The 15,533-nt window shown below is 44.2% G+C and overlaps 1 protein-coding gene across 5 annotated transcripts in view; it reads right to left on the bottom strand.

Annotated features, from left to right (window-relative positions):
- Window positions 1-224: 224 nt before the first annotated feature.
- Window positions 225-15,533, bottom strand: part of acbd5a (acyl-CoA binding domain containing 5a) — a 185,278-nt gene continuing 169,969 nt past the window's right edge. For all 5 annotated transcript variants that reach the window (XM_038798182.1, XM_038798184.1, XM_038798186.1 and 2 more), the window contains 6 exons: window positions 13,660-13,766; window positions 6,812-7,091; window positions 5,401-5,600; window positions 3,669-3,719; window positions 1,752-1,861; window positions 225-1,661 (listed from right to left, as the gene is read on the bottom strand). In XM_038798182.1, coding sequence (XP_038654110.1) covers window positions 1,649-1,661; window positions 1,752-1,861; window positions 3,669-3,719; window positions 5,401-5,600; window positions 6,812-7,091; window positions 13,660-13,766 — 761 coding nt within the window. In that variant the 3' untranslated portion in view covers window positions 225-1,648. The remainder of the gene's footprint in view (window positions 1,662-1,751; window positions 1,862-3,668; window positions 3,720-5,400; window positions 5,601-6,811; window positions 7,092-13,659; window positions 13,767-15,533) is intronic.

The following is a 15,533-nucleotide window of genomic DNA, read 5'->3' as shown; positions in this document are numbered from 1 at the left end:
TGGCCTCCAATCAAATAACATCCATCCCATTGAATATTCAGATTAGCTACGTCTATATATTTTAGAAACCATGAGAATTTTGAAAACTCGAACAAGCCTAGAAATTCTCAAAAGGCACTGCAGACAGAACATGACAGCCGAACACATGCACACACACAAAATACTTTAGTAGTTTAGTCTTCCAATTTCAATTTTTATAATAAATACAAAAAGAAACACTGAACATCCAGCAAAAAGATTTATTTGTGGCTCATATGATAAAAATATATCATATCTATCATGCTTAAAGCTATATTCTGCAAATTATTTTCATGCTTGCAGTATTTTTTTCTTGAATCTGAGCCTGAGATTTTAGCAGAACTCTAAATATTCATAAAAATGGTTGTAATAATAATGTGCTTTGATAAACTGAATCTCATAACTCATTTTAATTTAAAATTAGTATTAAATTGCTATTAGATAACCTATGAGAATTATCTTCTTCAGTTTGCAATTTTATTACAATGCAATTGAAAAAATACTGCACTTGCTTTCCTATAGTCTAATTTGTACAACTATTAACAGCATTGATATGATTAGACTTCACAGTTGACAATAATATATAAATAAAGTTACATGCACGTGAAAGAACATATTAACGTTGTATCGAATCTCAGTACATTAGTGTCTGGTTACATAATCTCGATTTTAGCCAATATTCCAGCAAACATGTTGGGGATAAAGCATCTTCGATGTCAACTATATATGGCTTGTTGCTAAACAATAAACTACAAAAAATAAAGACCAAAATATCCATATAATAAGTCATCCAAAGGAACTGATCATTGGGTCAAAGCACTCCATTCAATTGTAACAAATAGTGGGAGTATTACTATATGGTCTGTGCGTGCACGTAAACTTCATTGTATAATCTTTGAATTACGAACTAAATAAAGGAAAGCAAGTATGTGCCAAATTGCTTCGCAAGCAACCTTTGTTTAAGTGACGACACTATTTTGCCAACAAAGGCAGCAGCCAATGTGTGCACAGCAAGATCCCACAAACAGCAACTGAGTCAATGACCTGTCAAGCCATTTTGCTAATGTTAGTCAAGTGGGAATGTTGGCTGGGACAACAGGAGGACCCGAGTGCTCTTCAAAAGGTCTTGCAATGAAAAAACAAAATCATTGGTTCATCGATACCCTGCTGGCGAGGAATTTGGCCAAAGAAGTGTAAGGTGCAACATTTAATTGACTGATTTCTAGCTAAAACACTAGAAATTATCAAGTGTTTTACATTTTTCTAAGGTTTAGAATTTCCCATTTTCCATCCAAAATCAATTTTAGCTATATCACAAGCAGCTAAACAGATTTACATTCAGTAAGGTGACACTGTTACATACATTTTTAAAAATCAGAACAATATAACTTAAAGATAATTATTAAATTCATCCAGAATTAATATAAATGTTTGGTTCAAGTATCAGTAATGTTATAGTATTTAGTTATGTACAATGTACATTCGTGATAGCATTATTGCAAAATGCACATAATTGGACAATGTTAAAGTAAAATGCCACTGAATAAACAAATGCAAACCATCATGCGTCACTTTCTATGCTTTCCAATTTTCTGAGTCTGCAGCCTTTATTACAATCCCAGGTGGATGCCTAATTCGGTTTTCTGGAATTTGAGACAGAATTTTGGAACAAGTCAATCAGGTTGCAGTCATTTCTAGTGCGTAGAAACCAAAAGAACTTGTTCAAACATTACCTCTTCCTCCTTTGAAAATACATATGTACCAATAGCTGGACGATGACAGGCCAAAGAACTGCAAATGCTACAGTACGGCCAGACACATCAAAAGGCCACCAGGATGGTCTCTAAATGGGGGGGAAAAACACACACACACGCACTATAACAAATGACTTCTAGGCCACATCACATTGCATAAAACTTAAAATGTAAAATTATAAGCAATACCCAACCTTGGAAAAAACAACGGGTGGTCCCGGCGGATTGGAAATTAGCAAACGTGACACAGCTGTTTAAAAAAGGAGGTAGGCAGAGAGCAGGAAATTATAGGCCAGTGAGCTTAACTTCGGTAGTAGGGAAGATGCTGGAATCTATCATCAAGGAAGAAATAGCGAGGCATCTGGATAGAAATTGTCCCATTGGGCAGGCGCAGCATGGGTTCATAAAGGGCAGGTCGTGCCTAACTAATTCAGTGGAATTTTTTGAGGACATTACCAGTGCAGTAGATAACGGGGAGCCAATGGATGTGGTATATCTGGATTTCCAGAAAGCCTTTGACAAGGTGCCACACAAAAGGTTGCTGCATAAGATAAAGATGCATGGCATTAAGGGTAAAGTAATAGCATGGATAGAGGATTAGTTAATTAATAGAAAGCAAAGAGTGGGGATTAATGGGTGTTTCTCTGGTTGGCAATCAGTAGCTAGTGGTGTCCCTCAGGGATCCGTGTTGGGCCCACAATTGTTCACAATTTACATAGATGATTTGGAGTTGAGGACCAAGGGCAATGTGTCCAAGTTTGCAGATGACACTAAGATGAGTGGTAAAGCGAAAAGTGCAGAGGATACTGGAAGTCTGCAGAGGGATTTGGATAGGTTAAGTGAATGGGCTAGGGTCTGGCAGATGGAATACAATGTTGACAAATGTGAGGTGATCCATTTTGGTAGGAATAACAGCAAACGGGATTATTTAAACGATAACATATTAAAGCATGCCACTGTGCAGAGAGACCTGGGTCTGCTAGTGCATGAGTCACAGAAAGTTGGTTTACATGTGCAACAGGTGATTAAGAAGGCAAATGGAATTTTGTCCTTCATTGCTAGAGGGATGGAGTTTAAGACTAGGCAGGTTATGTTGCAATTGTATAAGGTGTTAGTGAGGCCACACCTGGAGTATTGAGTTCAGTTCTGGTCTCCTTGAGAAAGGACATACTGGCACTGGAGGGTGTGCAGAGGAGATTCACTAGGTTAATCCCAGAGCTGAACGGATTGGTTTATGAGGAGAGGTTGAGTAGTCTGGAACTGTACTCGTTGGAATTTAGAAGGATGAGGGGGGATCTTATAGAAACATTTAAAATTATGGAGGGAATAGATAGGATAGATGCGGGCAGGTTGTTTCCACTGGCGGGTGAAAGCAGAACTAGGGGACAAAGCCTCAAAATAAGGGGAAGTAGATTTAGGACTGGGTTTAGGAGGAACTTCTTCACCCAAAGGGTTGTGAATTTATGGAATTCCTTGCCCAGTGAAGCAGTTGAGGCTCCTTCATTAAATGTTTTTAAGGTAAAGATAGATAGTTTTTTGAAGAATAAAGGGATTAAGGGTTATGGTGCTCGGGCCGGAAAGTGGAGCTGAGTCCACAAAAGATCAGCCATGATTTCATTGAATGGCGGAGCAGGCTTGAGGGGCCAGATGGCCTACTCTTGCTCCTAGTTCATATGTTCTTATGACAGTGTTGTGCCTGGCTACATAAATTAATACAAATAGAAAATTATTGTAATGAAAATATCATGAAGGTTCATTAAAGTTCTTATTATCTGTGAAAACACATTTGCTGGGACAACAGAACACTGCAGACCAAAGTTTATAAACTTAACTCTGCTTTCACAATTTCCTCAAAATGATTTACAATTGATTATATTAATATGCTGCAATAATTACCTCATCACCTGTACCATGCTTCAACTTTGATTGGGCATTTTCGGACTTGGCCTATGATATGAAGGAAAGAAAACAGATTTCATAGCTTTGCTATTGAATAAAACATAAGTAAAGTTGTATGGATAAAAGTTTTACAATTGCTATCTTTTATGGAAGGAAAGAGAAGAAATTCCAATTATTGATGCAACACCATTTTAAATGAAGTATGCCCAAATTAATAGTAGTGTTCATACAGAGACTCTCCAGCAATTTCTCTTCCATCTTTATATTCTTTTAGCTTTAAAAATGCAGCATTCGATGAACCATATTTCCTTTCTGCCTGTAGTTTTTGCCAATAGTGCTCTGTTACCACAAGTTGTCTGTTCTCTCGTACCTCATGAACAAATACAACTTTCTTAACCCTGCCATTAATGGTCCAGTTAAGACTTGGGAGTGCAAATCTACTCCCCATCCCTTAATTCGCCACAAGAGGGCATTAATACCCATGGGTCTGCACATGCGATCTCACATCACAGAATTTATAATCATGAATAGGAAGTGCACAATTGCATGTTTGTTGAGATATATAAACACTTGGGGCAGGATTCTCTGTTCAGTGACTCCAGAATCGTGAAGCGTGATCGGGCAAAGAATTGTGTCAGCCGGAAAACAAGGCAGGGGTCAGACGCCCAACGGGATGCCATGCTCCGATGCCTCGACAGCGGCGTGAATGCATTATATGCCGCATGCACAGTGAACGCCTTTGGCATATCATTAATAATAAAAATCGGTTATTGTCACAAGTAGGCTTCAATGAAGTTACTGTGAAAAGCCCCTAGTTGACACATTCCAGCACCTGTTTGGGGAGGCCGGTACGGGAATTGAACCCACGCTGCTGGCCTTGTTCTGCATTACAAGCCAGCTGTTTAGCCCACTGTGCTAAACCATTAACCGGCTCACCCCATAATTCTCCAGGCCTCCCGCGATGCTCCACCTCCCCCAGGAGGAATTCCTGATGGCGAGGCTCACTTGTCATACTTAAAATCGGGAAACCAGCGCCATAGCTGCTGAGGGAAATACTGTAGAGGGGTATGAACAGTGTCCAATATCGCTATAGTGTGCTGACAGTTGTACAGCTGGCTGGGGGTTTCTGCCAGGGCCTGAGGGAGTATTGAGGGGGCGGCCAGGAGGTGGGCCATGGGGCGGGGTGGACAGGCATGGACCGCCATTGCTACAGCCTGCAAGACAGCCCTGTGGCTGCGCACGGCACTGACTGTCCACTGTGAACTGAGCGCCCGGGTCGTAGGGTGCCTCCGTAGCTCCATGCACCCCCCCTCCCCGCTCCCACAAGGTACTCTCTGGCCCCAATCAACCCACCAACACGATAGGCATGCTCCAGCGCAACCATTGCCATCTTTTTGCCTGGGATGAGAGAGAGAGAGAGTGTGTGTGTGTGTGTGTGTGTGTGTGTGTGTTTGGGGGGGGGCGGGGGTGGGGGGGGGGGGGGGGGGGGAGTGGACTGCCCATACACAGCTCCCAAGTACCAATCCCGATACCGGGGAATCACATGCCAGCGTTCGTCGGAATTGCACGAGTTCCATGTGGCACCCGTGCTAGCCCATTAGGATGTCCTGAATCACTCCTGGATCGGCGCCGTTATCAGGGCCATGGAACTCATACAATTCAGTCCCAGTTTCAGAACTGAGTCTCAAATTGAGAATCCGGCCCTTGGTTTTTTGTGATTACCGCTTACCTGAGAAGCGGTCACTGCTTCCAACATATGAAGCCGTTCCAACACACTCTGCATATCTTCCTGGAGTCTGATGAGCGCAACTGCGATATGTTCATTCACACTGCCTTTTTGTAGCCGTTCTGACCCCCTTCGTTCCCCATCGCCACCATTACCCAGCTGTGTGGTCTGAAAACCATCCCCCGAGGGCTGCATCCTGTTGCCTACAAGGTAAACAAGAACACAATATAAATCACTCCTTCTAATTTGGCAACAATACAGGGCAAGCACGGAACTGTTTAGAAAAATGAATGATTATAAACACTTTGATGTTTGAGGAAATTCAATGGGAAAGATATTCAGACCCAAGAAGATTAAGGAGTGATTCAATAGATGTCTTCGACATGAAGAATTAAGGTAAGATGAATCGTGATGGGTTATTTCTACTGGTCAGCAAGATTGTAATGAGAAATAATAAAAATAATAAGTACAAAAATGAGAAGGAGTGGTTGAGAAATCTATTAAAAAATGGTTAATTGAATGTGGAATTCTCTGCCATGAAGAACTATTGAAGCACAGAATATAAATCATTTAAAACAAAATTGCAAAGCTCATAACAGGAGAGGGCAGAGAGTTAAATTACACAAGGTGCCTCTTCTGGATCAACACACAGTGCATTTTTAAAAACTGGATCTTCGGATGTGGTTGTTGCTAGCAAAGCTGGTGTTTAATGCTCGTCCCTGGTTGCCCTCGAGAAGGTGATAATTGACTGCCTTCTTGAATTGTTGCAGTCAATATAGTGAAGGTGTTTCCACAATTCTGGTTAGGGAGGGAGTTCCAGGATTTCAGCCCAGTGATATTGAAAAAACAATGGTGTATAACGTGGTATTTCCCCTGTACCTGCTGCCCTTGCCCTTCCAGGTAGTGAAGATTGCAGTTTTGGAGAGATGCTCCAGAGGAACATCCACTTCTCAAGTGGCTTAAGATGCCTGTCCTCATTCAAAGGTGCTACATTAATGCAGGTTGTTGATGGATCAACCTTTTCCAATTGCTTTAGCTGTAACACTGTTTCTATTATATGCATTGCTATGAGATTTTATACTAAGAGTTTTGAACAATGTTTGTAATTAAGAACGCCATAACAGGAGGAGGGAAGATTATACATTTTTCCTCCTTTCATTTTCGGTTTTCCGACAATGCACATTCACCACATACAAGTCAACTCTAGGATTAAATGAGGATTTCTTGGGAGAGGGTCTTCTATCTTCTACAGAGGGGAAATGTGCAGGATCTTCAAATGGAGGAGGATGGAAAATAATTTGCAACCTGCAACTACACCACCCCCCCTAACAAAAGTGCTTACAAAAACAAGTCCTTGGGACATAATTGTGGGGCAATACTTCGAGTAAAGACCCTCTTTCGATCAAAAACATACCTCGCCCTCTCCTGGGACCATGAGAATCAGTTCTTTTGTCAGTTATCTTCTCTTTGGGAGGGCCACTTCCACCTGACTTTGCATCTTCACCACCATGGGTAACACCTCCTTCTCCTCCCAAATCCTGTAACTTTGCTCTCGAATTCCCAAGGGATCTTAGGGAATGCTCAAACACTATTTTGGAACTATTTGTGTTTTCCAATAGCTGATTGTGATTAAATTCTGAGGTTATCAGAGAACTGTTAACATTCTCTCTGCCACAGGATAGAGCTTCCGAAATCTACAAAAATTAAGTAAAACAACATGTTTACAGTACTTGACAAGATCAAATGATTACTTATCCACTATTCATGTTTGAGCATACTTAAGGAAAGTAACCCAAGATACAAAACTTTAAAGTTTCATTTGATTAGTAACATCACGGTACTTGTACAAATTGTTACTCATTTAAGAATAATTTCTGAATAATAATAATAATCTTTATCATCACAAGTAGGCTTACATTAACATTGCAATGGAGTTACTGTGAAAAACCCTGGCCGGGATTCTCCCCTACCCGGCGTGGCGGAGTGGCGCCAACCACTCCGGCGTCGGGCCTCCCCAAAGGTGCGGAATTCTCCACACCTTTGGGGGCTAGGCCCGCGCCGGAGTGGTTGGCGCCACGCCAACTGGCGCCAAAACCAGCGCCAGCAGCCTTTGACGCCCACCGCCCGGTGCTGGCCGAAAGGCCTTCGCCGGTTCGCTCATCACCACCGGTTCGCTGACGTCACCACCGGCGCATGCGCGCTGGGGGATTCTCTTCCGCCTCCGCCATGGTGGAGGCTGTGGCGGCGGCAGAAGAAAAAGAGTGCCCCCACGGCACTGGCCCGCCCGCCGATCGGTGGGCCCCGATCGCGGGCCAGGCCACCTTGGGGGCACACCCCGGGGTCCGATTGCCCCGCGCGCCCCCCCCCCAGGACCCCGGGGGCCCGCTCGCACCGCCAATCCCGCCGCCACCAGAGGTGGTTGAAACCACGGTGGTGGGATTGGCCTTTCAGCGGCGGGACTCCGGCCATTGCGGGCCGGAGAATCGCCGCAGGGGGCTCGCCGATTCTCCGACCCTGCGGGGGGCCGGAGAATTTCGCCCCCCTACTCATAACATTCCGCACCTGTTTGGATACACTGAATCAGAATGTCCAAATTACCTAACAGTAGCACGTATTTCAGGACTTATGGGAGGAAACCAGAGCACCAGGAGGAAACCCACGCAGACACTGGAGAATCTGCAGACTCCGCACAGTGACACAGTGATCCAAGCCGGGAATCGAACCTGGGACCCTGGCGCTGGAAAGCCATAGTGCTAACCACTATGCTACCATGCTGCCCAAACGTGTACAGTTAAGAAGTTGTGGCACAAGTGGGAGATAAGTTTGGTTATCCAAGGCTTGTCCAACCTTTTTGTGCAAGGGGCAACATTTAGATATTTTTCTCACTCAAAAACATGAGCAAATTTCAGAAAGATAAGGTTTTAAGTGTTGAGGGAAAGAAACAGCTTTCTAAACAAAAATGAAGTAATGTCAGAGCAATGAAATGAAAAATGAAAATAGCTTATTGTCATGAGTAGGCTTCAATGAAGTTACTGTGAAAAGCCCCTAGTCGCCACATTCCAGCGCCTGTCTGGGGAGGCTGGTACGGGTGAATCGATAATTTGAAAAAATTAGCAATTAATAAATATGACCATTTGTATGTGAGAGGGTTAAATTGTTTTCTGACACTCGCAGGCTCAGGGTGCTCTTATTCATGTACACTTTCACTCACCCCAACGGCCACACACACACTCCCCCGCCCACAACAGCAGCCTCTTTTTCACTCCCTGCCCCCCTCCACCAGCTGCCTCTTTTTCCCCCCACCCCCATTCCCTTTCTTGCACGCCACAAGCAGCCTTTTTCCACCTCCCCCGCTTCTCCCCCACTCCTCCTCTCACCGTCAGCCACTCCGTCACTAGTTCAGCAGCACGGACTCTTATTCCCTGGTCCCCCTCTCAGAGGTCGTCCACTCCCGTGCCCCACTCGGTGGTCGCTCTCTCCCCCAACTCGGTGGTCGCCCTCTCTTCCCCACTCTGTTGTTCCCCACTTCCCCGCCCCACTCTGTTGCTCCCCACCCCATTCAGTTGTTCCCCACTTCCCCCCCCCCACTCTGTTGTTCCTCTCTTGCCTGCTCTGTTGTTCCCCTCTTGCCCACTCTGCTCTGTTGTTCCCCTCTTGCCCACTCTGCTCTGTTGTTCCCCTCTTGCCCACTCTGCTCTGTTGTTCCCCTCTTGCCCACTCTGCTCTGTTGTTCCCCTCTTGCCCACTCTGCTCTGTTGTTCCCCTCTTGCCCACTCTGCTCTGTTGTTCCCCTCTTGCCCACTCTGCTCTGTTGTTCCCCTCTTGCCCACTCTGCTCTGTTATTCCCCTCTTGCCCACTCTGTTGTTCCCCTTGCCCACTCTGTTGTTCCCCTTGCCCACTCTGTTGTTCCCCTTGCCCACTCTGTTGTCCCCCTCTTGCCCACTCTGTTGTTCCCCTCTTGCCCACTCTGTTGTTCCCCTCTTGCCCACTCTGTTGTTCCCCTCTCCCACATCCCATTCAGTTGTTCTTCTCTCCCCTGCTCGGTAATCGTACTTCCCCAGCAACCCCACTCGGTAGTCAGTCTCTCAATGTTGACTGAAAACCTCCTTCCCTCCTCAACAGACTCACCACTGTTGTGCTATCTTTTTCAGGCCTCAGACTGAAGGACACTGCCCCTCCAATCAAAGACTGTTTTTCTCCCACCTTTGCTGCTGATTGGTTCATTGTGATCTCATTAACAGCTAACACCTGTGATTGGATGAGCAGAAACTTGATGTATCTTCAAATTTACAGACCGGCATTTTAAACATGCGGTCCACAGCCAGATTGAAGGCCTTGCAGGCTGCATAGTGGCCTGCGGGGTGCAAGTTGGCCAAACCTGGGTTAGTAAATAACAGCAGAGGTGAAAGGTGATCCTAGCGTTGGCAATAAAGAGGATTGCTGCCATATCAACAAAGCCATTTATATTACTTCAGTTTCTCAAGTTTCTGATTATGTGATATCTCCATGAGATACTAATCTCAAAGTTTCACACAAAATAATTAGCACAAATCATTTACATAGAAGGAAAGTCAAAGTTCAAAACAATTATTTGGAAAATCACAAATAGAGGATTTTAACAAAGCTATCCTTTTGTTTTTTCACATTAAAAATTGTGATGGGAAATGTAGAGTTCGGAGGAAACACAAGCAGTGACTAGGAGATTTTCACAGTAACGTCATTGCAGTGTAATGTAAGCCTACTTGTGACATTAATAAAGATTATCACATCGGTGTTGATTTCTTTTGTGGCTTTTTCCTGCTCAGTCAGGTGAGCGCTGGTCACTGAAGTACTTTCACTTTCTGCCAGCTCCCTCTACTTTATTTAAAAGTACCGTCATGGCAACTCCAGGAGCATTTACAGCGATTGTCTCATTTTTTGTTTTAGAAAATCAGTCATCCTTTTGTTAAGGATGAGAAATTTGTGATCACAAACTCCAGGAGCATCACTTCAATAGGAGAGAAAAAAAAGATGGAAGTTCAATGGTAGTTTGGAATCAAGTTGAGACTGCTTAATTCATGCCCATATAGTTGGCAGAGACAATTGGCTTCCATCCCATCAACTTGCTCTGGTGTTGAACCTACTAAATCATCCTGATCTCCCAAATAATTCTTGCAGATAGACAGTGAAATAGAAATCAAAACAGATCTGAAAAGATAGTGATAACAAGGAATATAGAAATAGAAATCAAACAAGAGATCAAAAGAGATAAGAAAATATAAAGAGTCAAAGAACTTATGGAGTTGGAGGAAACCCAGATAGAGGAACTAAAGGATCTAAACAGAGGCTGGTTTAGCACACTGGGCTAAATAGCTGACTTGTAATGCAGAACAAGGCAGCAGCGCAGGTTCAATTCCCGTACCGGCCTTCCCGAACAGGCGCCGGAATGTTGCGACTAGGGGATTTTCACAGTAACTTCATTGAAGCCTACTTGTGATTATTATTATCATCATCATCATTATTATTATTATTATTATTATTAAAGGACAAGTGGGAAGAGGAGCTAGGGGGAGAGATAGAGGTGAGTCTGTGGGCGGATGCCTGAAGCATCCTCATCATGTGCCAGGCTTAGCCTGATACAATTTAAGGTAGTTCACCGGGCACACATGACGGTGGCCCGGATGAGCAAGTTCTTTGGGGTAGAGGACAGGTGTGCGAGGTGCACGGGAGGTCTAGCAAACAATTTCCATATGTTTTGGGCATGCCCGAAGCTTGGAGGGTTTTGCTCAGACTATGTCCACGATACTTAAAACACGGGTGGTGCTGAGTCCAGAGGTGGCGATCTTTGGAGTGTCGGAAGAGCTGGGAGTCCAGGGGGCGAGAGAGGCTGACGCTTGGCCTTTGCCTCCCTTGTAGCCCGGAGGGATACTGTTAATGTGGAGGGACCCGAAGCCCCCGAAATTAGAGACCGGGTTAGTGACATGGCTGGGTTTATCAGCCTTGAGAAAATAAAGTTCGCCCTAAGGGGGTAAGTGTTAGGGTTCGTCCGGAGGTGGCAGCCGCTCGTCAACTTTCTCGGAGAAAATTAAAATGTCAGCAGAGGCAGAAATCTAGGGGAGTTCACCGGCTGAGTTGTTAGGCTATTGTTTCACTGATTGAGGGTGTGAAGAACGTGATAGGGATGGAAATGTTTTATGTACCATGTTTATGTTGCTGTTATTGTTATTATTATAAAAACTACAAATACCCTAATAAAATGTTTGTAAAAAAAAAAAGAAGTGAGTTGGATTAATCATAAAGCAGCTAGATGAATTTTGAAATGGTTGATAGAAAACAGAGGGTCTTTAATGTATATGAAAATCGCTTATTGTCACGAGTAGGCTTCAATGAAGTTAATGTGAAAAGCCCCTAGTCGTCACATTCCGGCGCCTGTCTGGGAGGCTGGTATAAATAAATATAAATAAAGCATATATGCCAATCGGGAACATCGAAGCGTATTGGATTTCTGCACAGATCTGTTGTTGGTTATTAAAAAAATGATAAGAGGGCAGCACGGTGGCGCAGTGGTTAGCACTGGGACTCCGGTGCTGAGGACCCGGGTTCGAATCCTGGTCCTGGGTCACTGTCCGTGTGGAGTTTGCACATTTTCCCCGTGTCTGCGTTGTTTTCACCCCCCCCAACCCAAAGGATGTGCAGGTTAGGTTGTTTGGCCATGCTAAATTGCCCCTTAATTGGAAAAAAAATAATTGGGTTCTCTAAATTAAAAAAAAGACACGCGCATTTTATAACTCAAATGTTAATGGTGACACTGAACTATGCAACCAATGCACAGGTCAAAAGCCTTAAAATAAGGACAACCTGTCCAATTCTGATCATCTATCTTCAAAAGAAGTGTGATAAGGATGATTCCATAACACCAGGATAAGACGACAGAATGCAGGTTTGTTCTTAATATAAGAAATAAAACAAAGTCTGGCACATTCCTTTATTATTCCAAGGGTACAGATGTAACAGGTTGTTCGATTTGATTTTGAAAACAAGTCAAAATGAGCTTTTAAGCAAATCTAGAAATCTGTCCACCCCAATAGAAAATAATCACTGATCTAAAGCAGTCAATGTCACATTATCTCCTTTAGCTAGAACATATCTGACTATGAAAGGATCTGAAGATTATAAGGCTAATATATATTTTCTTATTCGTTCAGGGGACAGAGCGTCGCAGGTTGTGCTAGCATTTATTGCCCATCCCTAAGTGCCCTTGAGGGGACAGTTAAGAGTCAACCACGTTGCTGTGGATCTGAAGCCACACGTAGGCCAGACCAGGTAAGGATAGCCAATTTCCTTCCCTGAAGGATATTAGTGAACCCAATTGGTTTTTTCGACAATGGTTTCATGGTCACCATTAGACTTTTAATTCCACATATTTTATTGAGTTTAAATTCCACCACCTGCCGTGGTGAGATTCAAACCCGCGTCCCCAGAACATTAGCCTGGATTACTAGTCAAGTGATAATACCACTATGCCACAGCCTCCCCTCGTGTCAAATATCCTGTAGGCCTACTGCTTCATTCCACTGGGGGTTGGTTAGCTCATTTGGCAAGACGGCTAGATGATGATGCAGAATGATGCTTTAGGGCAGCACAAGTGATTAGCACTGGCTTTACAGTCCCAGGGTCCCAGGCTCGATTCCCGGCTTGGGTCACTGTCTGTGCGGAGTCTGCACCTTCTCCCAGTGTCTGCGTGGGTTTCCTCTGGGTGCTCCGGTTTCCTTCCACAGTCCAAAGATGCACAGGTTAGGTGGTTTGGCCATGAGAAATTGCCCTTCGTGAGCAAAAAAGGTTAGGACGGGTTGTTGGGTTGCGGGGATAGGGTGGAGGTGAGGGCTTAAGTGGGCCGGTGCAGACTCGATGGGCCGAATGGCCTCCTTCTGCACTGTACGTTCTAATGGCTGCATTCAATCCCCATACCAGCTGTGATAGTTCATGGAGGACGGTCTCCTTTTTGCCTTGCCCCATGTTTGTAGAGTGGTGTCCCTCAAGTTAAATATAATCAATTGTCTCTCTCTAATAGAGATGTCTCTGTGGACTATATTAATTACAGACATCTTATTGCTTCTTTCTGAGCAGAGCACTAGAATAATGCCATTGGTTCACAGAGGATTTTTAGAACTGCTGTTGGAAAAAACACACTAATATTTATTGTTACATCTTTTCCTTGTATAATATTTATTTGATTTTGATAATCACAGGGCTTGTTGAGTGCTATTTTCCATATCATTTACCTCTTCAAGTCCCAGCTGTTCCATCGAGTCACAATATACTTCACTGTCTGAATCACTAGTAATGTGCTGAGTTCCTGAAATCTCACCGACTTGGTGTTCCACCCTATCTGTACAAATAGAAGGAAGAATAAAACAAGTGATGAGCAGTAACAAAATAAGATGTTGAGACCACACTAAGAGCAGAGGTAACCAATGCATGGAACCAGAAATTTCCCAAACACTGACAAAAGAAATGGTTCATACAAAATGTTAGGAATTTAAAATTATTAACACAAACTACAGAAAATGGAAAAAGATCTGTTGAGAACAACTTGCTTGTTCTCTTTGAAATTAAAAAAAAATTACTTTAACCAAGTGAGTGCAACCAAGGTAGCACAGTGGATAGCACTGTTGCTTCTCAGCTCCAGGGTCCCAGGTTCGATTTCCAGCTTGGGTCACTGTCTGAGCGGTGTGTTTCCTCCGGGTGCTCCGGTTTCCTCCCACAGTTGAAAGATGTGTAGGTTAGGCGGATTGGCCATGCTAAATTGCCCTTATTGTCCAAAAAATGTTAGGTGGGGTTACTGGGATAGGGTGGAGGCTTAAGCAGGGTGCTCTTTCCAAGGGCTGGTGCAGATTCGATGGGCCGAATGGCTTCCTGATGCACTGTAAATTCTATAATCTATGAACCTATTACTGTATAGGTACTAAAATGTCACAGTTGGTTTTCTTTTCATATAGTCTATCAAGTTTTTTTTAGCAAAGATCAATTTCAGGAACATGCAATACATGCGCTGATATTGCTATTCTCTGCAGATTTTTAAAAAAAAATTGTTTTTAATTAAAGCTTTTTCGAACAGAATTTTTACATAACCAATAACAGAAAAATAAAAGGAAAATATTTAACAAAACTAGGTGGCTGTTATTATTATACAAAAATAGAATATACATTAAATAAACAATTCCCCACCTAAGCACCCCCCCCCCTCCGGATTGCTGCTACTGCTGACATTTTAATGCTCTCCAAGAAAGTCAAGGAAAGGTTGCCACTGCCTGGAGAACCGCAGCAAGGACCCTCTCAAGGCAAACTTTATTCTCTCCAGGCTGAGAAACTCAGCCATGTCACTAATCCAGGTCTCAACACTCGGTGATTTCCAGTCTCTCCACATTAACAAGATCCGTCTCCGGGCCACCAGGGAGGCAAAGGCCAAAACCTCGGCCTCTTTCGCTTCCTGCAATCCCGGATCCTCTGACACCCCAAAGATCGCTATTCCTGTTCTCGGCTTCACCCGCATGTCCAAAATCCTGGACATAGCCTGAGCAAAGCCCTGCCAGAATTCTTTAAGCACCGGGCATGCCCAGAACATATGGGTGATGTGACCATCAATTCACTCAAGACACGATAGGAAGTAAACTAATAGACTTACAACTGAGCCTGCCTGCGACCAGAAGAACTGAGGGCAGACTCACAAGGCTGCAGCACATTATACTTCCGGTAGTGGGAGGTGCCATGGGCGGGGCCGAGGGTGGAGCCCTGTACAAGCTCCTCATCTCCCCCTGTGGGAAGAGCCGTGCAACGGCTCACAGACTGAGCCCACAAGGACACAATGCTATACAGTGTGAACGCAATACTATACAGTGTAAATTACATGATGTACATTCATCACATCCACCCCCTGTAAAAAAAATCAAGTCCGGTGGGGGTGACGGGTCTATAGGTTGAGCCGGTCCGGTGGCTGAGTCGTCCTTTGGGGTAGGCGGAGCACTGGGGTTGCAGCCTCTTCGGGTAGCTGGGTGGTGACAGGCGGTGTGGATCTGAGGGTGGACTCCGGGGGTAGTTCGGTCCGATCTTCGTTCCTGACCGGTGTGACGGGCAAAGGGGGGCGCAGGAAACCTGT

Source organism: Scyliorhinus canicula, chromosome 5 (assembly GCF_902713615.1).
Source record: "Scyliorhinus canicula chromosome 5, sScyCan1.1, whole genome shotgun sequence".
Taxonomy (NCBI): domain Eukaryota; kingdom Metazoa; phylum Chordata; class Chondrichthyes; order Carcharhiniformes; family Scyliorhinidae; genus Scyliorhinus; species Scyliorhinus canicula.
The sequence above is the reverse complement of the archived record's forward strand: the minus strand, read 5'-3'. Positions and strand labels throughout refer to the sequence as shown.